This window comes from Aspergillus wentii (genome assembly GCF_001890725.1).
Source record: "Aspergillus wentii DTO 134E9 unplaced genomic scaffold ASPWEscaffold_1, whole genome shotgun sequence".
NCBI lineage: Eukaryota > Fungi > Ascomycota > Eurotiomycetes > Eurotiales > Aspergillaceae > Aspergillus > Aspergillus wentii.
In genome coordinates, this window is record NW_024467832.1 from 4,181,941 (window position 1) to 4,208,902 (window position 26,962).

The following is a 26,962-nucleotide window of genomic DNA, read 5'->3' on the forward strand; positions in this document are numbered from 1 at the left end:
ATGGAATGAAAAGAAGCGAAGAGGTGAAACGAGTGAAAAGTCGATGGAAGAACCGATCGATCTGGGGCGGCAGTGGGAATGCCGGAAAAAGGAGAGAAAGACGTTGGTGGGAAAAGAAGAAGAGAGTGAAAGAGAGAGGAAGAGAGGGAGGAGAAGACTGAAGGCAGACACTTGGCGGGTTTCACACAGTGGAGCGAGAGAGAGTTGGACGGCTTCTTTGATTAACAGTATCCCCCTGGAGGGTTCGAGACCAATTGGTGGAGATTGAAATGATCGGGACGTGGATGAACCAGGCACACAGTATGTTATTATTGATGGATGGATGATGATCCGGATGATGAGGAAGAATAGCAGTACCCCTGATGCTCAAATTTGATCCCTCCCAATAACAAGAGACAATTCATTAATTATTGTACAAACACACAGAACATGTCGGAATGTCAGACACCAGACCCATGGGCCTTAAAATTAAAATGCGATCTATTAATGGGTCCTGCTGGGCTCCGCTTTCAACCGGCACAACACGCAAGACACTGGAAAAATAAGAACAATTCATCGTGCGATTCTGGCCCCGTTTCGACCGGGGCGGGACGCTTGGATGTGATTGTGGCACAGTGACGATCCCTCTGCTTATATCCATTCGGACATGAAGTCATGGAATGCTGCGATCCCTCGTGGAATACTCTATCGATGATGGTTTTTGACAGACACGTCACCTGTTCTGTTTACGGCGGTGCCTCCGTACAGTGGCAAAATACCCCTGACAAATAAACAAATAGTATCGAATATGCAATATTCAACATAACAATCCAGACGCCCAATATGATAAAAAACAAAAACAAAAAGACAAGGTCATAACAACTCATCACCCTTTCAAATACAAATATTTCAAGGTTCCTTCGCTCGTCGCTCCCTCACAACCTCCTCTCGCTTCACTTCCCTCTCGACATCCTCCAATCTCCCCTCCCATTCAGCCCAACACTCTGCCTCACCCACCAATCCCACCTCATACCAACGCTGCAGCACCCGCGCAGTCCGGATTCGAAGTTCTGAAATCGCCTGCGCCTGCTCCTCCTGAGTTTGTGCCAGTTGGTCGAGTTGCGGCTGTAGCTGGATGAGAGAGGCCGACGCCTGGGCGTCGGGAATGGGAAGGTCGTTTAACGAGGTAAGCCGAGAGGCGGTTTCGGGGAATGCGGACGCGTAGGATAATACGATCGATGCGAGGTTTTGGGTCGTTAGGTTCTCGGGGGTGTTTTGTGTAGGTGTTGCGCGGAAGAGGTCAGGGAAGCGGTCGTCTTGTTGGGATGGATGTTAGTGATTTGCCTTGGTATGATAAGGTATGATATGGCAAGACTCACGAAGTTGAACCACATCTCGTACGGCGGGTATATTCCTGCTCAGCTTCTCGAGCTCCTTTTCCAGTCGAAGCAGTCGTCGCGATACCGTCTCATCGAGTGTCTCCGGCTTTGCGGGCGGCGTGGGAACCCCCGTCCAGTGTGTGTCCCCAGTCAAAAGGTAAGTGAGTCGGCGAAGACGCGCCTCCAGAAGCTCAACGGTTGCTCCTGCTATCGCATCCTGTTCGAGAGCCATTGTCCAGATATTTTGTCAATTGTTGTAGCTCAACAGAACAGGTCCCACGTACGGGCAACATGGGCCAGAATCGGGGATGCAAACAGTGCAAATCTCTTGTTGTAACGGGTCGTTCCCATGATTGGATAGATAAATCCAGCATTTAACTAATCTTTGATTCGATGAACTCTTACTCGGTGCATATTCCCTCTATATTATAAATATTTACACCCTATCTACATGCCATGGGCTGAAATCCATGCCTATCTGCCAAAGAACTTATACAAACAAGTTGGACTTCAGAAGCGGCAATCCACTCGTATTCGGGAAGAAACTCGTTTCCCGACCCCTCAAACCAACTCAATCACCTGAGAGAGTAAGTACATCATGAGCTGCGAAACCTGCAAGTCTGGCTTGAACTGGGGAGGGAGCCCCCGTGGGCTTCAATACCTATGCACTTTATAAAGATACTTCTAATCAATCGATTGTGCTGGTGGTTTCGGTATAAAGCCAAACTCGGTCCCAAGGAATAAATGAATATATAAACATGTTCAACATCTCCAAATATGTCATTTCCCCCCTCAGTGCCAGTATTTCCGAATAGGCTCCTGGATCACACTCCACGCCTTGTCCATGGCCTGCACAAAATCCTCCGCAAGAGGTCCCTTCTCCAGGCCCATCATGTTGTCCTCCAGCGCGATGGATTGCTAGCACCGACGAGCAGAGCGTCACTATGCTCCCTATTCAAGACCGAATGGTGTGTCAGCCAGCGATAGATGCACTCAGACACAGTCAATGGGTGACCGAGACATCTTGAATGATCCCCAGCGCCCCAAAGGTGGCTTTGTGCCAGTACTGGGCATTTAACAATATCACAGACGAGGCACACATCCGAGCTCGCATAGCAACTGTGGGATCAAACTAATTCAGCCCGCCGCATACGTACTCATGCCCCTCAGCTTCGGCCCAAACCTCCATAGAAAAAGAGGCGCCGGAATGCCAATGCCAATCGCCACAAACCCCAGCACGCTATTCCCCCATCCATAATGCAGTGCATTATACATGTACGGTGCAAAGAGCGGAAACCCAAAGCCAGCCAAACACCGCAGGAAAACAACCGCTGACAATGCGCTAGCGGCGTATTTTGTGTACGCATCCACCACGTACGTCTGGACGCACAGAAACCCACTGATGATTCCGATTGAAATTATGCAAGCGCCAATATCCGGTCCGATCCAGTGTGTGTGTTCTTGTGCGGTCCATCCGTAGATAAACAGGCCGATGGGAGTTAGGATGGCAGAGAGAGTAAGCAGCGGGACTCGAAATTCGGGCTGGCCAACGCCGTTTCGTGTGGCCGCCAATGCGCGGTAGATGCGGTCGTTGAGCGGAGCGCATATCTGGGAGCCGCCCCAGAAACCGATGCCCAGGGCGATGTAGTTGAGGCAGCCGATGCCGACGCTCTCGTTGTAGTAGTTTGGGCTGGTCCAGAGGGTGGTGAAGGTGGACAAGACCAGATACATCAGGCCGTATATGAAAGCCATGTAGACGGCCAGAAACTGGATGATGGGCTGTGTGGCGAGCATCCGGAATGGGCGAATAAGGGATATTTGAAGAGTCCCGAGGATGGTCTGCTGGTCAGACTCTGTGTGGAAATCGGCATCACCGGTGCTTTTGCGAAGGAGTTTGGCCTTGTCGCTGAGGATCTTGGGTCCATATGTTTCATGCAAAGTGAACAAGGAAACCGCCTGAAGAAGGCCGTCAAAGATGGAAGTGGTGTAGAAAATCCATCGCCAGGAGATATTCTGGGTAATGAATCCTCCTGCGATGGGCCCAACCGCCGGTCCGAGTAAGGGTGCCAGACTGTAGATGGCCATGGATTTGCCCCGTTGCTCTGCCGTAAAACAGTCGCTGAGCACTCCTCCTCCAATCTAGGTATACCCTATTAGCCATTCCAAACTGACTTAGTTAATCTGTTATTTCGCCTCTCACCGTCGTTGGTGCGCTGCCTCCAAGCCCTGACAAGAAGCGAAAGGCAATCATCTGGCCTTTGGACTGACACACTGCGCACGCAATATTGAACACAAGGAAGAAAAGATTGGACAGCTGCAGCACAATCACTCGTCCGTATATCTCTGAGAGAGGGGCAAGAAAAAGAGGCCCAACCGCATACGCAAGGACAAAGACGGACAGCATCATCTGGGACTCGATTTCGTTGTTGACATGAAAGTCTTTTGCAATTGTTGACAGCGCAGGGGCCACCATGGAGGACGATAGGGCCGAAACGAAAGTGTAGAAGGAGACGACGATGGTGACAGACCATTTGCGACTCGCTGTCCAGTTTTTGGCGTTGAGGGGGTCATCAGGGCCATCCCATGTTACCTGCCATGTCAGAAGGTGAGAAGAGGCATGGCAAGAGACATTCATACCAGTTTGGGATTGCCTTGCTGCATGGCGGTGTTCCCTTTCTCGGGGTCCATGTTGGACATGTATGACACTTGGAAATATTCATTGCAATCACTGGTTCTTATAAGACGAGGGCAAAAAACTCATATCTACATCGGAGTTGACATACTCACTATAAAAAATAATTACCCGTTTTGGCAATTCCATTCCGGCGCCAGAAATAGTCTAGCGGCTAATCCGCATACAGTAACTTTTGTCCGAACTCCGAATTCCTCTGCTATCCAAGCATCAAATCCAAGGCAGCAACAACTCACATCGAATAGACCTCATGCCCGACTCGTCCAATCCCCTCCGTCGCAATGGAAGACAACCATCCTGCGAAACATGTCGGCAGCACAAAGTCAAGTGCGATCATGCAGTGCCAAAGTGCAACCGCTGTGTCCAAAAAGGCGCCGTGTGTATCTACAAGACAGCACCAATGACAAGCAAGTTTCGAATCGCTCGAGTCACGTCCGAGTCGATTGCGAAACCGCGCACGACATCCAAGATATCAAGTAATGCTGCGGGTTACACAGCGTGAGCAGCCCCTTGAGTCAACATGGGTATACAACATGACAGCTGACTGGCTGCAACCAGATGGCCGCGGCAGAAACAGACTATCATGATCGATTCCTCGCCTCTTGATAACCCTGGTTTCCTGGGTCCCACCAGCTACCAAGCCCTGATCAATGAGAAAGACCAACCTCGTGCTGGTGGCATGACAGAAGTGTCTCGGACAGCATTGACCATCGAGGCTAGAAAGCTCGATCTGGGTCTCCAAGCCGCCAGCTTCCTTGTGACACACTTTGCTTTGCTGAAAAGTCTTGTTCGCCGCGTGTATAACATAGGGCGCATGTCGATTATCCCCGAGAGTCTGATGCTGGCTGCAGTTGAACATCTCGCGGACATATTCAACGGGCAATCGGTGGACAATGAAATAACGTGTGTACCCACGGTTGTTCGCATCTTCGAGAACTCATACCAGCCAATGCCGATCGCCCAGTCGACGACATTCGAGGAATTTTGCCACTTGATTACTGGGGACAATGTCAGGTGGGAGACGATTGGAAATGTCCTGGTCATGGCGAGTGTGTGTCTGGTTCAGATTGCAGAGCCCGAGGTGCAAGGATACGCAAAGGGAGAGCTGTGCGCGCAGATGCTTGAAATCACAGACCATGTTCTCTTACTCTGCAACGAATTACCACTGGTGAATGAGCTGATGGTCTGTCTTAAATACAACCAGATGTTGCTTGCATCTCAGCGATGGGGACATTCAAGTATGTACCTCCCAAAGGGGCTTACTTTCAGGCTAACATAGTTAGGTCGATGGCTATGCTCATCGTTTGGGGAGCTCTCCTCGTGCATCTTCGTAAATGGAATGCATCAGATGGGCAATCCTGAACGGCAATACCCCAACTTCATCAATCAATGGCGCAGAAGATGTTTTGCCATGGTCTATACTATGGACAAGATCTTCGCCACCATTATCGGCAGACCACCCTTTCTGAACCGGCACTACTGCATCCTGGATCTCCCAGAAGATCTTAGCAATGAAATGAATGACCACAACTTTTCCTCCACCTTCCGTTCATCCCATTCGCCTTCAGTCAGCTATATCCATCTTCGCTTCCTTCTTTCTATTATTCGAGAAGAGATTCTCGAGTTGCATCTCGGCACCAACAAAACCAATATTCCAGCCCGAGCAAGGTATGTTGAGATGGACATGCTCCTCTGCATGCTAACATAGATCCAGCCAAATAATCGAGAAGCTCCAATCCATGTGGGATTACTGTCCTCAGCACATGAAATACTCACCGGATATGTGGCATGGCCATCTGCCTTGCCAGGATATCTGGATACTATTCTCCCTTTACCTCGAGTATCAGTATTCTCTTTTCTTAACACACCGACTAACAGCACAAGACCCTCTCCACGCCCCACGCAATAATGACCTTGCCCATGTAGCAAAGGAAATTCTGTCCACGATCCTCGTGCTGAATGATCAGCGGGAGCGCCTCCGAACAATCAGAAATAACTTTAGTGGCGTGGTACGTTCTCCACCCTCTGGTCCCGAGACATATCTTGAGCCTAATGGTATATACAGCTCCTCCCCTTTGGCCTTCCAACCGCCCAAGTCCTCATCGCAGAACTATTCCACCAACCCTCCACCTTTCCCATCCCAGCTAAACAACTGCCCAGGTCAGAAACGATCCGTGAGCTCACTCTCTTTGTCTCCTGTCTTGGCTGGGCCACCACCCCGGGCACTGGGCATTTTGAGTTCGGGCAAACGGTGCAAGCAAAATTGACGAAACTTGTCGATCAGCTCATTGAGCAGTCTTCTTCTACTCCAATGGAGGGGGACGCCGGGCTTCAACGAAATGATGTGTTCCTGGACTCGACGTTTAATCTGAATAGCTTTGTGGACTGGGATGCGGGGGGTCTTGTAGATCCTAGGTTTGATTTTTTCTACGGTTCGGTTTTGTAGATTGAAGTACTTAGGACTTGTTTGATATTACTGGTTAAGCTTACTACTCCGTATAAAGCCAGCTTAATTAGCAGTAAGTAGTAGCACAGAAAATTATTCGACAAAACGTCGTCTCATCTCAATCATCATTATGTACTGTAGGTGCATCCAATGCTAAATGGCGAGGACGTAAGTGGGTATTCACTTCGCCTGCTCAATATGACTCGTTTCCCCATCCCCAATCTCATCCCAGTCAGGACCTGCAGACCCCGATGGCTGTCCAGTGGCCGTCATACCTCCGTGGCTCAGCAACCCTCCCCCGGTTCTCTCCTCCATTTCTTGCCCTGATTTCTCTTCATCATCAAAAGAGCGAACTTCATAATCAAACACGTTCACGTTAGGGCGGGGAGGCACCTCAGGACCCGCCTTTGGTAGTCCCTGATCCGGGTTTGTAGAGCCTACGTCCTGCGAATTTCCGCCCTCCCCTTGGTGTCCAAAATCTTCTGCGTCCTGAAACTCGGCCTCGAATGATCGGTTATCAATGTCCACAAAATTCTGGTTGAGTGTTAGCGGAGAACAATTCCCCAAAAAAGGCTAGTCTGCTTTACCTTAAGCTGAGGAGGAATCGGCTCTTCTTGAACGCCCAGTGCATTGTTATTTGCGTAGACAAGCAACGCTGTGTTTGACTCTTCACGGGCCGCTCGAAGGACCTCAACTTCCCGGACTTTGCGTGCAGTGTAGCCGATGACGTCTGCGTTTTTGGACGCCGAGCTGCTAGATGTGTTCGATTCTGCCTGTCGTGTCTTTGCATCGTCTGTCGAAAAGCTGATACGCCACCATTGCCATTCATTCTCTGCTGTATCCATCGCATCTTCAGCACCGTCCGCACCACGGCGTCTCAGAACATAGGTCACATGCGGCTCGGTGCATACACCACGGAGAGTGTACGCATGATGAGGAGGTTCCGCTGGAGAAGTTGAAGGCTCGGTAAGCATCTTGGAATATCCCCGAAGAGTTTCCATGGCACTTTGCTTTCTAAGTTCCAATTCTGCACAGTTCAGTGTTAGCGAGAACGCGAATCGATATAAGGTGATCCCTACCCTTTAACTTGGCTTCGATTTTGTCAGATACCGTTTTCAACTCATTTGCCAATCGTTGAGCCTCCGCAGTAGATTCCTCAGGGGTCAGGGATAATCCATTTGCTCCGTTGGCAACGCTTTTTGGTAGGAGTAAAGGAGCAGCAGCAGCAGCCTTTTCCAAAATCTCCTTGGACGTAAGTCCTCGGATAACAGCAGATTTCGAAACATTGAAGTGGTTCATGAGCCTTTCCATTTTATAGACTTCATCAAAGATTTGAAGTCTCTGCGTACGGAAATCACGGGCAAGATCTCTGCAGCTGGCGAGATATCGATCCGGGTAGAAGACGGCGGGAATTTTCACGTCAACAGACTGGGTCGAACCCTCCAACTTGATAGTAAAAACCTCAGCAATATGTTCTAACCACACATCGTCAAGCTCTTCACCGGGCCTGTCTGACCACATAGTTCGATCCAGGACATCGTAGAGCGTTTGACCGTGTTCAGGTTCGACAAAGGCTTCAAGGTTGGAAAATTCTTTTTCAACCGGTTCATCGTACACTGAAAGTGGCCTTTTAAGCGCCTTTGATTGGAAAATAGTCGCCAGCTGATTTTCCGGGTCTGCTCGAACGGCAGATTCTTGCCATGATTCTAAAAATTTGCCGATACTTCCTTCGGAGCTGAAGGTGGACATACTTTTGAGACTTGCCAGAGCATCGCTACTGCCGAAAGCTCGATCTGTAGAGTCTAAGAATGCAATAAGTCTCTGAGTCTCATGGAGAATATCATCCCAGTCCGTGTCGCCATCCTGCGCGTCTTGGATAGTCACGATTTTCGGAAGATTGATTGGCTGTCCATTCCACCACTGCGAGTCATGACCGTAGTCAGAGAGAACCCGATTCCGTAGCAAAAGAGCCTCCCTGGCCAGGGGAATTGAATGGAGAATCGTCAAAAGTCCTCCCAGATGCAGGCTATCTTGTGATGGGCGAATAAACGCGGGCTCGTTATCCACCCTCTTTCGCTCCCCCGGGTCTGGACTGATAATAATTTCTCGGGCACTGGAGTCGAATAAAGTCATGGCCCATTCACCGTCGTCATAGTTATCGCGAGTGGCCTTTCCAAAGCTCGATTGACCCGTGCCTGTGACCCCGGTCTCCTGCTGCCCAAGGTTCGGGTTTAATGACATGGCTACTGCTTGTTGAAGTTCGCGTTCCTCACGTTCTGCCAGTGTCAAGCCTTGTTTGTTATCTGCTGTATATTTGTCCATCAAGTTAGCAGGTTCCAGCAATGTTTGTGCCAACGACCTCCTCACCCTTCGTGCTTGGTGCGGACGCTTCAACTCCACCCTGTTGCTGAGTTGTTTTCGCTGGATCGTTCAGGTTCAATCTGGACGGTGGGCGCGAAGGAGGGGCAGCTGAAGCCGCACTAGCCACCGGATCTGAATGTTCGATTTTGAAAGCTGACAAGGAGAGCCGTCAGTAAATCCCACCTAATAGCCTTCAACCAAGGAGGGGTAGCTGCATCGGACATACCTGGGTCATTTTGATAGCTGGTCGTCTGTACTGAGAAAAAAACACCAAAGGGTTGAATCAGTCACTAATTCCCCGTAAACCAAGTATATCACCAGAAGTTCACCTGTGTCTGAGGGCCTGTCGGATCTTCGAAGTAGGCGTTGATAGCTTTATTCGAGTTGAGGTCGTTTGCCTAGTTATGACAAGCTCTATGTTAGCCTGAACGAAAGGATAGAGTCGTTCAATCGCATCATACCTTGAGAAAGCTGATCGCCTGCTCCCGCGAAGTGCTGGTGAAGCTAACGAAGTTCGTGATAGCTTCCTCTGTCGGTTCGGAAGTCATCTCGGGGCGCTCCACCTCTTCCCAACAGCGCAGTGCGGATCAAAAGGTAAAGGAAGTGGTTTCGACACGAATCAAGCAGCCGCGATATTCTAGCTCAAGCAGATAGACAATCGAGGCCCCGGTCCTTCATGGAAAGCGCAAGATGGTGGTTGTCTGTCCTGAACCCGCCGAGCTTCCCCGCCACATGACATCCGCACGCCAAGCCATCCGCTGCTCCACCTGCATCTTCCTTCACTTTGGCTTCATCTCTTGTCCACATACGGAGATTTCCATTGCCCAACCATGGGCTCCCGCTGGTGACATGGAACTTGCCGTTGTTTGCTCTACACTTACACTGGTTTCTATTGCGCAGCGACTAATAATAGCATCAAAGCTGACCTGAATGAAAACATGTCAGCTGTGAATGGCTCAAAGCCAGCAATGTTCAAAGAACTAACAAAGAATGGCTATAGGAAAAATTTTTCACAACCTGAAAGACAGCAAGATGAAGAAACTGTGCTATATATAGGCATCTATGTCAGACCATGCCTGCTTGATTTACTACATCAGCAAGATGTGGGATATTTAAAGCCTCGAGTGTACCAGACAGTCTTTCAGGGTTACTGAAAATTCCAAAAGTCACTTTATCCAAACTCTGAAAAGCTTTGTCCCGCGTCCTTTCTTTCTCTTAATCTATACTGTTTTCTTTGATTTCAGAATAACATGAATCCCCGCAAGCGAGACTTCGATGACTTCAGGCTTGATTGCCCTAGGTGCACGCCACCAATCTACAGGAGGCCATATAGGACAATCAGCGAGGCGCGCAATTTTGCTAGGAAAATAATGGCAGCCATTTACTTTGACATCAATGCCATTTGTGTGAACCAAAACAATGTCAAGAATGACCCAGAGTCACCCGACATAGTCCGCTATTGTTTCGAATCCAACGAAGCCATCAAACTGGTTGACGAGGCTGTCATGCAAAAAGTTAACGAGGTAGGCTCCTCATCTGAAGGGGAACAACTTAACCACCAGCAAAAGTACATCGATGCCTTTCTTAAAAGACTTGACTGGCGGACACTTGCCATCTGTGCATACTCGAGTGGATTCCGTCTGGCACGCAGAGAGGATTTCGAGGTATGGGAGGAGCTAATTGAGATGATCTGGATAAACCGCACAAGTCTCAACCTATTCGCTCGAACACGAGCGTTGGAATTCCGTGACTTGCTGTTGAGAAATGCCAAACACCTACCGGCGGTTCGCCAGGCATCGGAGCCACTTCGGAATCTAGCCGTAGGCAACCCACACTTGTTCTACCAGGCATCGACTGGCTTTCTCAAAGTTCCGACCTATGAAGGGGTGGCTCAAGTGCCTGTCAAAAGCTGCATCTTCGACCCAAAGAAATGGAATGGCGAGGAGGATCCGACAATCCGTACCAAGGACGACGGGTGCTGTGATCTATGTTTTTCGAAGGAAATCTGTTCGTGCACAATAACCGCGTCGGCAGCATCGTTGGTGGAGCTCAGTGAGTACCAGTACAAAGGCGTCGGTGTACGAGCCCTGGGCAATTTCAAGAAGGGATGTATTCTCGATGAATTTATTGGGGAGCTCTACCCAAATGGATACGATGGTGACCCCGAGTACTCTCTCTTGCACGAATCGAAATCCAGTCCCAAAAAGCATTGTGTGATCTCGCCCAAGCACCTCGGAAATTGGACTCGTTTTATCAACCATTCATGCAACCCGTCAACCGTGTTCAGGAAGAGAACGATCGGAAAGCGAACGATGATGACTGTGGAGACGCTCCGGGACATATCGATTTTTGAAGAAATCACCATTGATTATGGATATGGCTATTGGAGAAACCGAAGGTGTGCTTGTCGGGCGCCTAATTGCCCTGACTTTTAAGAATAATGCACTGTCTGTTTGAAGGAAAGTGTTCTTAATCTTTTATTTTATGTTTGTCAATTGATAATGATGTATGGAGTATCTGGATTTATGTTTTATCTGTACTTAGATATGGTTGATGATGGTCCATGTTGAAAATGAAGCTATTCACAAACCAACCCAACAAATAAATTAACTGAGCAAATTGAGCTCTTGCATCAAATAATTACCGAACAATGCAGGACTGAAACAATTTTCAAGCAGCAAATGGCTGAATTTTGAATCAGCTCGCTGTTCCCAAAATATCCCAACCCCGCACTGCTTGCAGCTCAGCAGATGCGGGGAAAAAAGCTCCCACGTCGACTTCTCTCCCCCAGTCACAATCCTTGATGACCATCTTCCTCTATCGCAGCTATTGGAGGCTTTCTTTCACGCATCAAATCTCAATATCCACTGCAGAAGTAGCATACTTCTTCAGTATTTTGTAGCACGAGTCCACTCGGACGCAAGGGGTGACATAAAGAGATCTCGCATTCCACCACCTCATGTCTTGACTGAGTTCACACTACATCAAAGTTACACGGAGAAGCTCGAAAGCCATGCGAGGGAATTCCATTTACCGCGTGGGGATCACAAGTGGCCCTGCAAGACGACCGAATCCAGCAGCTAGTCTTGCGTCGAGACGTTTACCGTCCAAGGGCCATGTTATACGGAGAGGATTGTTAACAGAGAGCTATGCTCGTGGTCCATCAGAGGTGGGGATTCATAAGATACGGAATTATATCTCCACTCGAGACTGATGATCCCTTTTATTCTTCTTTATAGCCTCCTTTGATTGAATCCACCGTTGGAGATCACTTTGCCACTATTGTTAAGCAATATGGAGATCGGGCAGCGTGCGTTACTCCTCAATCAAACATCTTCATCTACTAATCATTCATCATACAGAGTTATATCCAAGCATCAGAACGACAGATTGACCTATGCCTCTTTAGATGCCAAAAGCAATGCCATGGCACGGGGCTTGGAGTCGCAGGGAGTGCGGACTGGCGATAGAGTCGGTGTCATGCTGGGGAATTCCATTGAATACGCTATTGTAGGGACTCGATACCCTTTCAATAATATTGAAGGGTTTGGCTTTTGAGATAGCTTACATCTTCTAGGCGACCTACGCATTGTTCAAGCTGGGGGCTATTCTGGTACGTTCTCGATCATCTGTATGGCATCAAAGTCTCTAACTGGGCTATTCAGGTACCGATCAACTTGTCCTTCAATGCAAACCAAGTAGTCGCTGCTCTTAGCCACCTCGGTGCTAGCCATCTGATCATCAGCTCGGAATCCAACTTACCACGAAAAGAACCTCGAAATAACATCCCACTCCTCAAGCATCTCGTGCAGGACCTCTCCAGCTCTACTTTAGAGTCTGAATTGATTCCCACGCTGAAAAAAGTCATCTACATCGACAACTCATCTGGCCGCGTCGACGCCTCTGGTTATCGATCTCTTACTCCATATTCATTAATCATGTCAGAACTCACCGCAGATGGTCTCCCATTATCGCCTCGCAACCTCTCTCCACATGATATCGTGAATATCCAGTTTACATCAGGGACAACTGCCATGCCCAAAGCAGCATGTCTAAGTCACAGATCCATCGTGAATAACGGTTCTCATATCGGTGATCGAATGCGTCTCACGCCGGAGGATATCGTCTGCTGTCCACCGCCACTCTTTCATTGCTTCGGCTGTGTATTGGGATACATGGCGACGGCAACCCACGGCTCAGCCATCGTTTTCCCGGCAGAGTCATTCAATGCAAAGGCTGCTCTACAAGCAGTGCAGGAGGAGAAGTGCACAGCACTTTACGGAGTCCCCACGATGTTCCTCGAGCAGCTTGGTCTCATACAGAGTGGCGAGGTCTCACATGAGGGATTCCAACACCTGCGCACCGGGATCGCAGCCGGTAGCACTATCCCCGCAGAGCTCATGAAGAGACTACACAAAGTACTGAACCTCACTGAATTGACAATCTGCTATGGCATGACCGAGACGAGTCCCGTTTCCGCCATGACTACGACAGATGACCCAATCGATAAGCGGGTCAACACTGTGGGCAGATTGATGCCACATGTCGAGGCCAAGGTTGTTGACCCAGCTGATAAATCAAAAATTCTCCCCATTGGCACACGAGGTGAGCTGGCAGTGAGCGGATACCTTCTAATGAAGGGATACTGGGACGACGCCGATAAGACAGCCGAAGTTATGATCCCCGACGCTGATGGAAAGGTCTGGATGCATGTAAGTTGATACCCCAAGAAACAAAACAAAAAATAACAACCCCGTTAACACTTAACGCCCAAACCAGACCGGAGACGAAGCATCCCTCTCACCCGACGGATACATTTCCATCACAGGCCGAATCAAAGACCTCATAATCCGCGGCGGAGAAAACATCCACCCACTGGAAATCGAGAACTGCCTTCTAGCCCATCCCGGTGTGGCAGATGTATCTGTTGTCGGTGTCCCGGATGAAAGATACGGAGAGGTTGTTGCTGCTTTTGTGATTACTCGGGATCTTGACCCGAAGACGATGACCGATGAGCAGATCAAGAAATGGGTTGATGAGCGATTGAGCCATCATCTTGGTAAGTTTCTCAATTAGTTATGTTCTAAATACTCTTCTAGGCTAGAGTCACTAACAACACGCATATATAGTCCCGAAATACGTCTTCTTCCTCCCACCAACAGACTCATTCCCCAAGACTGCAAGTGGCAAGATTCAGAAATTCAAACTCAAGGATTGTGCAGTCAAAACCCTGAATGAAGGGAACGGCCCCTATCCGACTTTGCAGTAAATTCATATGGTATAATGATGGTGATGATATCTAGCGTTACTATTTAGTATCCCGACTTTGAATCCAATATAAAGCCATTTTCCGGCCTATTTTAAGTGATCAAGAAAAGCAGGCATACCTGCCAATTTTGCTATAGTTATATAGGCAATAATGGATAATCTTATGATGAGACTACCAAGCCATGGTTTCTGATTTATACCAAGTGTACCAACCCAAAAATTCGGTAGAAACCAGACTAACAGCAATAGTAAAGTGACTTAGCCCTGATATTTTCTTATACTTCTATGAATTTGTTCTTCAACTGTGAAGCAGCCAATGCACCCAACGCCATCACTGTACCCGTCGCCATTAATTCCAAGACACTGATCTGCAGACCAAACGCCATCTTCCACCACCGTCGCAGCTCAATTGCCATGAGAGAGTCGAGACCCATCTGTGCCAACGTCAAATTGATGTCCAAATCATCATCGGACTTGAGCATAAAGCTACAGATCTTCTTCCCAATCTCTGTGGCTAGGAACTCGGCGCTCTGGGGACGGGCCAGGACGGCAGGGTCATCCGCTACACCAGATAGGAATTTTGACAGCTCGCTAGAGCCACCGCGCTCATATCCCTCCGGCTTCTGGTTGATGTTGTGGTAGAATCCCATGCGGCGATCACGACGCCAGTTTGTGCGTGTGTTGGGATCGTTCAGGTCACCTTTAGCACGTAGACCCATCACGATCTGGCCTGGATTTCTCCATCCCTTGCGCGCGGGCTCTTCACCGGGAGTGGGATGCGATGGTTTGGATATGAAAATTGAAAGCTCCAGGAAGTCCAGGAGCTCTTTTTCTCCTAGGAAGTATAGCCCTTGTGCCTTCAAGCTTTTTCTCGCGGAGTTGTTCTCGGCAACGTTTCCAACGCCGTCTATGGGACAGATGTTGAGGACTGATGCAGGAAGGGAGCGCGACCGACGATATTGACAGAATGCCTCCAGATATGTATTTGCCGCACTGTAGTTACCTTGGCCAGGTTGCTCGACGACTGTTACTATAGAGCTGGCAAGAACAAGGAAGTCGAGCGAGTCTCGATCCGGGAAGATTTCGTGCATGTTCCAGGCTCCATTCACTTTGGGGGCATTTGTTGCAGCCCAGTCAGAGGATGACATACTTGCAAAAGGTGAGTCCTAGTGCTATGTTAGAGCAGTAATAACTTCTGAATCAAACAGAAACATCTACCTGCAGAACCATTGCCAGGTGAATCACCCCCTTGATTGGTCGGGGTGCCTTTGTAACGGCCACCTCAATATCTTCTTTGGACTCTGCCCTTCCTGGAATGATAGTGACTGAACAGCCACAGCTTGTCAGTTCTCGCAAAAATTGCTGCTTCTCGGAAGATCCTGCACTGCGAGACAAAAACACCAACGATCTTGCACCTCGCTCAACCAACCAAGTGGACATTACTCTTCCGAGACCCCCCAAGCCTCCGGTAAGTAGGTAGGATGCCTCACTGTCCAGCTGGAGTGGCTGAGGCCGAGGGGTGCTTGAAACATGAGAAAAATCTTCAGGCACCTCGATCACTGCCTTTCCAATATGATCAACGTTTTGGACATGGCGGAAAGCATCCTTGACCTGAGAAGCATCGAAAGTAGTAATCGGGCTAAGAGCCCTAATTTCCCCAGAGGAATACAGTTGCATAATTTGTTTTAGTAGGCTGGCATCCAATTATAATTAGTCTTGCGCCCCTCTTTGGAATCCTTTGTACCAGATCGACTCACCGTCCCGAATATTTATATCGCTGCTGGGTAAGATGTGCAATATCCACACAGCAGTATGATCGATTCAGCAGAAAGTTATGCATTGGCAGTTTGCCAAAGTCTGCACCGTCTTTCTTTCCAATCTCGATCAGTTTACCAAATTCAGCCACACAGTCCCACGATGCATGAAGAAGCTCGCCGGAAAGTGAGTTGAGGACAATATCAACCCCGCGGCCCTGAGTCTCATGCATCAGACCAGTGACGAAGCTGTCGTTCCGAGAATTAAAAATGCGGCTTTGGGGGATGCCAAATGTCTCGGTCAAATATCTGGCTTTTTTGACATTTCCAACGGTTGCATATATCTATTGATAAGGGTTAGGTTAGTTGTTCCCCTTTCTTTTCCAATGTGGTCATCCTACCTCAGCTCCAATCATTTGGCATATTTGAATGGCGGCATGTCCAACTCCGCCGGTTGCCGAGTGTATAAGAGCGGACTGGTGAAAGTCGATTAGACATTTGAACACAATGACATTGAAAGGTTCTCACCTGTCCTTCCTCTAACCGTCCAATATTAATCAGTGATTCGATAGCAGTCGAGAAGCAGATTGGCATTGCCGCAGCATCCACAAAGCCCAGGTGATCAGGGATTGACACAACAAGAGCAGAAGGAACGGTCACTAGTGACTTTGCACAAGCAGAAGGAGACATCGCCACCACACGTTCTCCAATAGAGACGTTGTGTACATTCCGACCAACCTGACGGACAATGCCTGAGACTTCAAGACCCAGGAGGCTAGTGTTTTGTGGAGCTTTGAGAACACCCATTGCATGGAGAATGTCCTCCAGACCGTGTTAGTATATGTCCTGATGAAGAAACACCAGAAGTTGAACTTACTTTGAAATTCAACCCAATTGCTCGAACATCAATGACCACATCTTCATCGCTTATAAATAAGCGGTTACGCTCGCTCATCCACTGGAGTGAATCGATTGATCCAAGGGTACTGATATACAGGCTGTAGACGTCTTCTAGAGCTCCTGCTTCATTGATCACCCGGTTCTGTTGCCCAAGTTCCTCTTCTAACGAGAATGGATGATATCGGCCGACCTTGACAACCCCATCATCCACGATGTATTCCTTTTCAGGGCTCAGAATCTCATTATCCTCGGTGTTGATGATCTTTTCCCAGATACGCTGAACGAGGGATGAAAAATGTGTCTCATTCACGTCAATTTCGACCGTGTAGAACTGAATCGAAGACTCAGCTCTGATGGACCTCGCAACTCCAATCGCGTGCGCAGAGCGAGGGTCGTTACATTTCACCTGTGTTGGTCGCAAGAGCCAAATGATAGGGAACTGGGTATTCAAGCGACTCAAAATATTCTGGAAATTTCCCAGCCTCTCTGGAGTGATGGTCTCGAAGAAGTAACCTTCTAGATCGAGAAGAGAAATAATGTCTTGGTCTTGCACTGGCAGCTCACCCAGATGACAGATGGAAACCGTAATTCCAGCAGCCTGGAGGTCGTGAATGAACGTTTGAGCAATGCCCTGTGCTGGATTTTCACAAAGAATCGTCAGATTCCGGTTCTTGATCGACGTTTTCTTTGCAAGTGGCTTCTGAGACACAATTACCGCGCAGGAGTGATAGGGTTCTTCGGCGTCACGGACCGCTGTTTCGACGCCATTCATTCCAGCTTGCTTGAGTTCATCATTCCAGCGATCTACAGAGATGTATGGCTCATATGGTCTGCCATCCGCCTCTCCCAGCCACCATCCGGAGAAGTTGCCAAAGAGATAGTTCGGCATACGAGCCACTCCACACAGTTCCGTCATTACCAGATGACCACCTGGGCGAAGCAATGGTTGCAGATTCCCGAGAGTCGCTTTCAACGAGGGAGTGGCATGAATCACATTCGATGCCAAAATGACATCGTAAGAGTTGGGCTTGAATCCCTGATCAAAGGGCGATATAGTAATGTCGAATACTTGATAGTCTATGTTGGGAGCATAGGCAAATCGCTCCTTAGCCTGGGGGAAGAAACCAGCGGAGATATCGGTGAAGGTATACATCTCGTAGTTGGAGTATTGATTATCTCCTGGGCGAACGAGCTCGCGTAGAATCATCTCGGTGGTGCCCCCGGTTCCAGCACCAACCTCCAAAATACGCAGGGTCGGTCTGGAATGACACAGCAGGTGGAAGAGTTCAGTTTGTCCAAAACCTATCGAATCGTAGATGTGTGCCAGGACGTCATCTTGCATCAAGATGTCCAGAGTATCTCTTTCTCCCGTGAAGACGCTCGCGCAATGGTCAAAAATGCGTTTGATCCCAATGACCCCATAGCGCTTGTCGGGTATGCTCAGAAGCTGCTGATACAGCTCCTCAATCATCTGGATGCGCTCTGCAGATGACATTCGGACTAGGTCTGTTGCAGAGCGCTCCAATATAGGGTAGGTGCCATTAACTGCGCGCTGAGCTTCCATGCCCAGCCACTCTTGGAATTTGGCAAAATGCGGCTGACAAGGAGTCAGCCCCTTGACTATCTCGACCGATTCCAGAATACATAGCAGAGTCATTTCCTCTTGCATTCTGGTCTCCTCTTGATTCGATCGGGGAGGGGTGAAGAGTGTGTTGTGGTCGACGAAGTCAAAGTCTGGACACCACTCGAGACGCGAAGCAGCATGCACATCGTTGGATGATTGCTGGCGACTGTTATCCATGGGAGTGAATTTCAATCCACGAAGACGAAGAGCTAATTTGCCATCCGCATTGCAATCGACTGACATGCCTCCATCACCGTGGCTCCATGCGATAGCCTCCATCTCTCTGGAACTGGGGAAGATGACCAGATCTTCGATTACGGTGGGAACCTTAAGACCACCAAATTTGCGACCAATTCCTTTGCATAGCGCAATGACAAGTAATTGCAAACAAGCATCGATCGACCCGGGGTGCAAGAGATACTCGGGGCTCTCGCAATGAGGATTTGATACCGTCGCTGCCGCGATGTTATTCGCCGTGGAGCACGAAATGCCCGAAAGCCCCTGAAATTCAGGGCCATAAGTGATTCCAATATCGGAAATTGCTTGATACCATCTGATTGGGTTGATCTGGCGCTGCAGCTCGCTCTTCTGCGGACAATATGATGGAGGCTGCTCCTCCACACACGCCTTGACTTGGCCTTCACAGTGCTTGATCCAAGTATTCCCGCTGATTGAACAGATTGTAAACTCAAACCATGATGACTCCCCGGAGTCACTAATTTTCAGCTTCCTGAGACTGCTCAACACTTCCACGGATTTGCCATCTGTCAGTACCATGGCAGCTCGCGCAATGGCATGGCGTATTCGAAAACCACCATCAACACCAGTGGCCTGTCTCACAGCTTCGCCGGCCATGGCAATGTACCCAGCAAAAGGAAAGACAACATCATCTACGACCTTGTGATCTGCAATCCAGGGTTGGTCCTCTAGAGATAGAATGTTTCTCCAGATTGGGTCATGACTAGAACTCTCGGGCACACGCAGGCCGAGAAGACTATGATGCCCGACGTTGCGCATTCTCCATGCTTTGGACACTCGGGATTCATACCAAAATGATTCATCATGCTGCCACGGATAGGTGGGAAGAGTTGTCAGAACCTCCCCGACAGAATACAGTCTGCCATAGTCGATCGACACTCCGTTTTGGTACAATTGCCCGATAGCAGCCAGGGCACTTTTCTCGCAATTCTCGCCTCGCCGCATGGTTGGAACATACTTGTAATCGACGCCTTTGGCCGAGCATATCTGGCGAAGGGGTCCAGCCAGAGCTGAATGAGGACCGATTTCCAAGAGAAGGGTTCTCGGCTGCTCTTTCAGGAGTGCCTGTACAGCAGTGTTGAACTGCACTCGGGATGTGAGATTACTTTCCCAATATGCCGGGCCAAGCTGCTCGCCATCCTGAATCACTTTGCCAGTTACAGATGAAAAGAGTGGAATACTGGTATGTTGGCGGGTGGCATGTTGCCTGCTTAGTTCCCGGACGAGTAATCTGAAATAAACCTGTCCCAATGCCTTCATGTGATCTACTATTTGTTAGAAAAAGGTTCAACTCATGTGAAGATGCAAATGTGACTCACGAGAATGGTATGCTATATCAACCTTCAACTGCCGTGCGAGAACATCGGGCTTGTCGCTTTGAATGGTCTGCAACACGGCACAGAGAATCTCTTCATCACCGGACAGGGTCACACTATTAGGGCTATTATCACAGGCAATCACGACTCCATCAACCAAATACTGCGATGCCTCTGCGCAGCCCAAGCCAACAGCTGCCATACCTCCCACCAATCTCTGCTGTGTTGTCACGTGGCCACGGTAGTAGGCCGATAGGATGGCCTCTGTCACAGAGAGAGCGCCAGTGGCATATGCAGCAGCAATTTCGCCGCTTGAATGGCCGACGACTGCGGTGGGAACAATACCAACACGACGCAACCGATTGACTATGGCGATCTGGATCGCTGTGCACAGCGGCTGGGCGAACTCAGCTTTGTGTACTTGACTCATCGTGGCAGGCCTCTGGAGCTCAGCTATTATTTCGAGCGAATTAGTCTCGATTTGAAGTGGGCGCGTAGTAGGCATATAGCTTTATGAAGATACTCACTGAATATTGTCCACGCAGGCGGATACTCAATAGACTGAAGAATGTCATCCATCTCATGGATATCCTGTGCAAACTGTGCATCATTCTGTATGATCTCGCGTCCCATTTCCGGCCATTGTGCCCCCTGTCCACTGAATACCATTGCTACATTCAATGGACTGGAAGGCGCTTTGGTAACTGCTGGTATCTCATTACTGGACGCGCAGTCCAAGATAAGAAAGGAACGGTATGGGAGGTGTTCCCGGTGTAGGGCCAGTGTGTATACTATGCTCGAAATGTCCAGGGGGTGCTCGGTTGCATATTTCTGAATGTTACTGGCCAAGGTCTTAGCTGAATCCTGCGTGTTGGCAGAGATTAATGCAACCTCTGAATGCCGATGGTTGCCCTTTTGAGAGCGTGGTGGTGGAGCATGTGACTCTGAATAGGCTTCTAGAATAACCTGGGATAGAACATAAGTAAGTCTGTATAGACATGATTTCGATAGATACTACTAACATGTGCATTTGAGCCTCCAATTCCAAAAGAGTTGATACTGATTCGCTTCGCTCGACTCTTTGGCCATGAGGTTGCCTTGACTGGTACTATGAGGTTCTTTTCAACAAAGGGAACTAGAACAATTTAGCCTTGCTGTTGTATTCATTGGGTTATAGTAAGAAAAGGCAAAGAAATCTTACTTCGGGGGTTGGGTGTATGGAACTTGATATTCGGGGGAATCGTCTCGTGTTCTAGGGCGAGAGTCGCTTTGATCAGGCTTGTGATGCCCGAAGCACCTTCCGAATGTCCTACATTCGGCTTCACAGATCCAATGTAGACGCCAGCAGGCCCGAAAATGTCTCCCACGGCATTTGTCTCAATAGGATCCCCGGTGGCAGTACCAGTGCCATGACACTATCTCTGTCAGTCATATAGCGAGAATGAGAAACATATAGAAAGAAACTGACCTCGACGAAGCCCGTCAAGGCAGGATCCAAGCCAGTATCGGCATATATCTTACGCATTAAAGCTGCATGGCTCTCACCGTTGGGTGTCATGAGACCCTGGCTCCTGCCATCACTGTTGCTAGCTGTATTGCGAATTATGGCTCTAATGGGGTTCCTGTCTCGAATTGCATCATCAAGTGGCTTAAGATAAACGGCAGTGACGGCCTCACCACGGGCGTATCCATCCGCAGCCGCATCAAAGGTCTTACAGGATCCTTCAGGTGACAGGACACCCTCCTGGGACATGCCTGCGGTCATTGCTGGGCCCATAATCAGATTACTTCCAGCAACAATGGCGCCAGAACAATCCCCAAAGTTCAGTGCTCGACATGCTTCGTGAAGGGCTATCAGTGAGGCGGAGCAGCCAGTTTTGATCACTATACTATGAAGGAGTTAATTTTGACCTGATACTTATAGCTCCATCAGGAAAGAAAGATGAAAAACTTGCCTTGGTCCTTTCAGGTCATACTCATAAGACAGCCGGTTAGCCAGCATGAGATCACAATGCCCCGTTATAATATAATTCCCCGAATGCTGTGTCTCTTTCGAACTCATATGAAGCCAATCCTCGCCAAACGTGCCTACGTAGCACCCAATCGATTTGCCTCGGTATCCAACCTCACCGGCACTCTCAAACACTTCGCGAGTGACTTCGAGTAATTGCCTCTGCTGCGGATCGGCTCGTTCCAGCTCCGTCTTGCTGAGCGTGAAAAAGGATGTGTCGAGTTTCGTCAAGTCTTGGTCGAGGAAATATCCTGACTGGGATTTAATGGCTCCCAATTTCCCTCTCTTATCCGTGAATCCTTGGGTATTGTAACGATCGGGCGGAATAGGACCTCTGGTGTCCTTCCCATTGACGAGTACATCCCAAAAGGCCTCTTCATTGCTAATACCTCCCGGTAGGCGCATTGCCATGCCGCAGATTGCAATTGGCCGAACATAACGGGCTGGATGCACCTCTTTGTCAGTTGGTATGGTGTTGGAAGTCGGAAGTTGCTGGGGTTGAGTGAGAGTCTTGAAGACGTTGGTGGGGTGTGTTGCTGGAGCATGATTGAGTCGATTTTGTTTGGACTGAGGGAGGGGTGGGGGCAGGGGGATTTCTGCAATGCTAGGAGCCATGTTCAAGTGTTTCGAATATTGAAAAATAATAGCCAATGATATATAATAAGTCAAAGCTGGGATTTCTATGTTTCTTCATGCAATCATATACAAAAGTGCTCCAGGAAAGCTTTATAAACTTGATTTCCAATCACACTCTAGCCTGTCTTTAGCATCTAGGTCGGCGCAGTATCAATGTCATTTCATTCTCGCCTGGGTGGTGACTTGTCTGCAGATGGCTGAAATTGGAGATGCCACTTCATCCTTTACCAACCTTATCATAAGAGGCAGGTCAAATCCGCACTAAAAAGAGGCGTTTGATGAACCCGCAAAAAAGTACGACATCTGACCACCCAAGCTTCGTATTAAGGATGGGACTTAACTGATAAGGCGGATGGTGAAATATTGAGTCAGACTGAAAATCGATCCCAACTCGTTGATCCGATGAATCGATTCTCTCTCGAGAAGTATATCCGAGAAATATATCTACCACGGAACCTGTCTCATGACCCCCTCTTCAAACTCCCAAAAAGTCCCGCCTGGGTATGTTTTCTCCTCGTCCGCCAACAGCCTCACAATCACCTCTGCGCCATCATCAGGCAATTTAGGCCCCCGAAACCCATTGAAAGCGGTCTTGAGTGGCCCCGGAGCAACATTATAGTAACGAATACGAGGATTGGTTTCACTCTCACCTGCGGCGTGTATCCGATCATTCTCAGCGACTTGCATGTGGACCGTTAACCCGTTCATGCCGATCTTGCTTGCTCCGTAGGGTGGGTGACGGCCCATTTTTGTGGTGAGAGAATTGCTCATACTACCGAGGCCGGAGGAGATGTTAATGACTTTGGGGTCGGGCGATTTGTACAAAAGGTCGGTGAAGGCGATGGTGACGACGGCAACGGAGCTGATGTGGAGGTTCATGAGGTCATTGTGTGCTTGACGGATAGCTGATAGGCCTTCTTTTGGGGGCATTATGAGAGTTCCGGCGTTGTTGATTAAGACTATGTTTGAATTTCAGCACATGAGGCAGACAAGGCAAAAAGGGTGGGTGGTGGAGAAGGTTTACCATCAAGTCGACCGTAGGTGGATTCGACATATTTAACAGCGGCAGTAATTTGCTCATCGTTAGTCACGTCAAGCTGCAGAAGATCGACGTTGGCTTTTCCGCCCTGAGCCTTGAGCTCTTGCACTGCCTTCTGGCCTGTTTCAAGGCTGCGGCAGCAGAGGATGTAGGTGTTGTTGGGCGACTCGCGCTGGCCGGCGATCTTGATGATGGAAAAACCAAGTCCTTGGTTGGCGCCAGTGACGAGAACGATTTGAGACGAAGACATGGTTGATGCTGGACTTGACACAACCAGTTTCATGATATTGAAAGGCATTTATGAATGTATATCCTCGGAGTTAATCAGGCATTAACACCTTAACACCGTCTCAGGTAATATCAAGACATCTAATCACCTATTGCCGAAGATGTAGATCATGAAGATCACAAAAGGGCCATACGTTCATTGTTCGATTTTGTTTGTAGAAAGAAATATTCTCTATCAAGCTGTCAATTAATCTGCTACTGATTTGCTCCATTGGGGAGTGAGTGACAATTATATTATTAGCAATCCTATCCATTAAAACCCCCCATAATAATCTATCTAGCTATTACCATTATTTTTATTTGCCTGGTGAGCAAGTTTCAATACCCTTGTGCGCCAACAATTTGGCCCAAAGGTTTATCAGCAAATCCAACAAGAGAAGTATTTTAGAACCCTTAAGACTGATAAGCAAAGCGAAACACTCTGTAAAAGCCCATTCCTCCGTCAATGGCGTTTGAACAGGCCTTTCTTGGCTGGCGGGCCATGTCTGTGTCTTATCTTTCTGTTCGAGCAACAGCACACAATCCTTTTCACATAGGGAGTATACAGTACGGTGTCAATGGTGACTCTCTTGTATGGGTCGGGATGAAGCATCTGTAGAAGAACGCGCAGAAGACTTAAATGGGGAACGCCTCTGAAGGCCGGACCGCATAAAGGGTATTCGTGGCCCTCGACAATTCCATCGGGCTTCTTCCGGAAGAACTCCTCCCAGCCCCCCATAAAGCGGGCATATTTAGGATCCTTCAAGTCAGCTGCTCCCCAGGGAGTGCCACAGAAGAGGAGTGCAAGGCATACAATGCCGCAAGACCAAACATCAAGTGCTCGTGGATCATAGTCACCTAGATACAAGAAATATCGTGAGAAACAAGATTTCACAGCATATCTCAGAGGCAGCTAAATACTTACCATTCTTTTCCAAGACCTCTGGCGCGATGTAAGGCAAACTACCGCATATTCCTGGTGCGCATCTGCGAACCTCGTCAAGTTCCTTGTCATATTCCTCATTAGCTGCGCGCAAGCCGGGGTGTAGACCACTAAAAACCTCCGCGACACCGAAATCAGTAATTTTAAGATGGCTGTTCTCAGACAGAAGCAGATTTTCCAGCTTGATGTCACGGTGTGCGATTCCCTGGCTATGCAGGTACCAAACTCCCTGAATCAGCTGTTTAAAGAGGCACAATTTATCGTCCAGCTGCAAGTAGTCCTTTTTCACCAGGGAAAATAGCTCCCCATAGCTACAATACTCCATGACATGATTCAAGAGACCAGAATCGGTGCAGATACGCACAGTCTGCACGATATTTGGATGGTTCAGACTGTTAGCGATACTGAACTCTGATTTTACCTTCCTCGCGTATTCCTCTTTGCTTTCATATGCGTCTTTTCGAAACTCTTTGACGGCGTATGCAACACGTTTAGGAGAGTCTTTCTTGTACATGATATTGACAATTGCTGTTGCACCTCTACCAATCTCCCTTCCCCTTTTACCAGGGATCATACTGGCGCTCACAAACTCGTCGCTGAGTTTGCAGCATTCCACCGAGATATCATCCAAAAGACTTGCACCGGAATTGACCGGGTTTGAGAGCGGCGTGTCAGCCTGGTCTTGCTCGTTTCCGAGGCAGGGGGCTTTCATCTTGGGTTCTGAGCGTTGACGGGAAATGGTACCCAATTTAATCTTGTTCTTCAGGTTCAGAGATGTAGCAGATAGCATATGTTTTCTGATTCCTTGCAAGGGTTGGGACGCATCAGATGAGCGAGGCGTAGTATTTTCTGGATCAACAGGTGAAGCCTGCGCCTTCGAAGACAAATTACCATTCTCTGGGATAGATGTTGACGAGAGGTCAAGGTCAGAACAGTTGGTCTCCTCTGCAGAAGGATTCGTGCCGAAGCGGTCGACGAAAGATTTGAATGTGTCCGAAGATAGTTTCAAAGACGACAGACGAGGCATCACACTTGAGGAAGAAGAAGAAGAAGAAGAAGAAGGCAGCTTAGAGGATGAAGGAGAAACCGAAGACGAATTTGAATTTGAATGCATATTTTCCGTCTTCAGCATCAACGATGGACGATTACCCTGTCGAGATGTCTCCCCAGCTTTGCCTGTCGACATACGAGGATCTGCCATTTTGCTGGCTCCAATCTGCAGGCCCGGACCCCCAGGTCCGGTGAGCATGGGAGAAGGCTTGACTTGATGACAGTGCTCTTGTCCCTGCAAGGGCTCTTCACCTATTGGCTGAAGGGTTGCAGGTTGAGCCATAACTAACAGTCACCGGTAAAGAGTGCTAAAAAGATATCTCGAGCAGGCAAAATGAAAGAACGATATGTGCTCCCTGAAGAATTCTTTGCTGGATGAAGTTGGCGTGTCGCAGCCTAGGATATTTGAAACGAGTGAAGGGAATAATGTCTGAAGAGAAGGATAGAGGAAGTAGAAGAGAGAGACCGAAGAGTGAAAGCGAGGGAATCTCCCAAAAAGGGAAAGCAGCACACCTCCTGCCAGGCAGCCAAACCGTCATCCATCCCACCTTCTTCACTCTACTGGGCATCAGACGCGTCACCTGAAGACTTTGATCTCATTATTGCGGCTACATTTTCGGCTGATGGATGCAACCTCGAGACTCTTTTCGTCAACTGATTATGCGTCAGGCATCAGAAGAACAAAGCCTTTGAAGCAGTTTTGTACAACCTTGGTCAAACTGAACATCTGAGCATAATTCTCCTCTCTGCCAGAATTTCCCGAGGCTGACATTTTCATACATTTCATCATAGATCGAATCCGATGATGAACGAATACTGACAGCACCGGGCTTTAAAATCAACCAGCGGATACAAATATATACTGGCAAACGCCGGGAACCCGCTACGGACTATGGAGTGTGACATGCAGTATTCCGTGCTCAAAGTGAGAACTAAGGGCTATGCCAAATCCTACTTACATATAATTAAGATACCTAAATACGATACCTATGTCAGGCAACCCTTAGTCTTCTCGTACGCCAATGCACCATAACCATTG

General features: G+C 48.6%; 9 protein-coding genes across 9 annotated transcripts; 3 read left to right on the plus strand and 6 right to left on the minus strand.

The window, feature by feature from the left end:
• Nucleotides 1-592: 592 nt before the first annotated feature.
• Nucleotides 593-1,660, minus strand: ASPWEDRAFT_35173 (putative nuclear distribution protein RO10). Its single transcript, XM_040834165.1, has 2 exons — nucleotides 1,359-1,660; nucleotides 593-1,295 (listed from the first exon to the last, which is right to left on the minus strand). Exons 1-2 carry the CDS (start codon nucleotides 1,588-1,590, stop codon nucleotides 889-891), a joined length of 639 nt encoding a protein of 212 aa, XP_040695273.1. The 5' UTR covers nucleotides 1,591-1,660; the 3' UTR covers nucleotides 593-888.
• An 835-nt stretch (nucleotides 1,661-2,495) lies between these two features.
• On the minus strand, nucleotides 2,496-4,046 carry ASPWEDRAFT_167610 (MFS transporter; the record flags this gene model as incomplete). Its single annotated transcript, XM_040830173.1, has 3 exons — nucleotides 2,496-3,497; nucleotides 3,559-3,948; nucleotides 3,996-4,046. 3 exons carry the CDS (start codon nucleotides 4,044-4,046, stop codon nucleotides 2,496-2,498), a joined length of 1,443 nt encoding a protein of 480 aa, XP_040695274.1.
• A 254-nt stretch (nucleotides 4,047-4,300) lies between these two features.
• On the plus strand, nucleotides 4,301-6,496 carry ASPWEDRAFT_23674 (Zn(II)2Cys6 transcription factor; the record flags this gene model as incomplete). Its single annotated transcript, XM_040832515.1, has 5 exons — nucleotides 4,301-4,548; nucleotides 4,609-5,288; nucleotides 5,334-5,718; nucleotides 5,765-6,059; nucleotides 6,116-6,496. The coding sequence occupies 5 exons, from the start codon at nucleotides 4,301-4,303 to the stop codon at nucleotides 6,494-6,496; spliced, it is 1,989 nt and encodes a 662-aa protein (XP_040695275.1).
• Nucleotides 6,497-6,676: 180 nt separating this feature from the next.
• Nucleotides 6,677-9,405, minus strand: ASPWEDRAFT_23675 (uncharacterized protein; the record flags this gene model as incomplete). The annotated part of the gene is made up of 7 exons (XM_040832516.1): nucleotides 6,677-7,030; nucleotides 7,084-7,523; nucleotides 7,576-8,802; nucleotides 8,864-9,010; nucleotides 9,084-9,108; nucleotides 9,187-9,255; nucleotides 9,319-9,405. 7 exons carry the CDS (start codon nucleotides 9,403-9,405, stop codon nucleotides 6,677-6,679), a joined length of 2,349 nt encoding a protein of 782 aa, XP_040695276.1.
• A 270-nt stretch (nucleotides 9,406-9,675) lies between these two features.
• Nucleotides 9,676-11,468, plus strand: ASPWEDRAFT_35178 (SET domain protein). Its single transcript, XM_040834166.1, has one exon. The coding sequence runs from the start codon at nucleotides 10,108-10,110 to the stop codon at nucleotides 11,290-11,292; it is 1,185 nt and encodes a 394-aa protein (XP_040695277.1). The 5' UTR covers nucleotides 9,676-10,107; the 3' UTR covers nucleotides 11,293-11,468.
• Nucleotides 11,469-11,870: 402 nt separating this feature from the next.
• Nucleotides 11,871-14,126, plus strand: ASPWEDRAFT_102643 (putative AMP-binding enzyme; the record flags this gene model as incomplete). The annotated part of the gene is made up of 7 exons (XM_040827500.1): nucleotides 11,871-12,026; nucleotides 12,097-12,167; nucleotides 12,220-12,367; nucleotides 12,435-12,470; nucleotides 12,523-13,569; nucleotides 13,637-13,916; nucleotides 13,987-14,126. 7 exons carry the CDS (start codon nucleotides 11,871-11,873, stop codon nucleotides 14,124-14,126), a joined length of 1,878 nt encoding a protein of 625 aa, XP_040695278.1.
• A 274-nt stretch (nucleotides 14,127-14,400) lies between these two features.
• fgnA (polyketide synthase fgnA) lies at nucleotides 14,401-22,399 on the minus strand (the record flags this gene model as incomplete). Its single annotated transcript, XM_040837064.1, has 12 exons — nucleotides 14,401-15,291; nucleotides 15,344-15,818; nucleotides 15,883-16,223; nucleotides 16,281-16,355; nucleotides 16,408-16,701; nucleotides 16,757-19,926; nucleotides 19,981-20,430; nucleotides 20,505-20,943; nucleotides 21,000-21,112; nucleotides 21,179-21,392; nucleotides 21,446-21,866; nucleotides 21,933-22,399. 12 exons carry the CDS (start codon nucleotides 22,397-22,399, stop codon nucleotides 14,401-14,403), a joined length of 7,350 nt encoding a protein of 2,449 aa, XP_040695279.1.
• Nucleotides 22,400-23,068: 669 nt separating this feature from the next.
• Nucleotides 23,069-23,913, minus strand: atsC (SDR family oxidoreductase; the record flags this gene model as incomplete). The annotated part of the gene is made up of 2 exons (XM_040832517.1): nucleotides 23,069-23,583; nucleotides 23,649-23,913. 2 exons carry the CDS (start codon nucleotides 23,911-23,913, stop codon nucleotides 23,069-23,071), a joined length of 780 nt encoding a protein of 259 aa, XP_040695280.1.
• A 480-nt stretch (nucleotides 23,914-24,393) lies between these two features.
• Nucleotides 24,394-25,387, minus strand: ASPWEDRAFT_147386 (putative serine/threonine protein kinase; the record flags this gene model as incomplete). The annotated part of the gene is made up of 2 exons (XM_040829525.1): nucleotides 24,394-24,788; nucleotides 24,826-25,387. 2 exons carry the CDS (start codon nucleotides 25,385-25,387, stop codon nucleotides 24,394-24,396), a joined length of 957 nt encoding a protein of 318 aa, XP_040695281.1.
• Nucleotides 25,388-26,962: the final 1,575 nt, after the last annotated feature.

Coding starts and splice junctions, on each gene's coding strand:
- ASPWEDRAFT_35173 (XM_040834165.1), bottom strand. CDS start 1,590: ATGGCTCTCGAACAGGATGCGATAGCAGGAGCAACCGTTGAGCTTCTG. Junction 1,296..1,358: donor ACGAGATGTGGTTCAACTTC/GTGAGTCTTGCC, acceptor CATCCCAACAAG/ACGACCGCTTCCCTGACCTC.
- ASPWEDRAFT_35178 (XM_040834166.1), top strand. CDS start 10,108: ATGAATCCCCGCAAGCGAGACTTCGATGACTTCAGGCTTGATTGCCCT.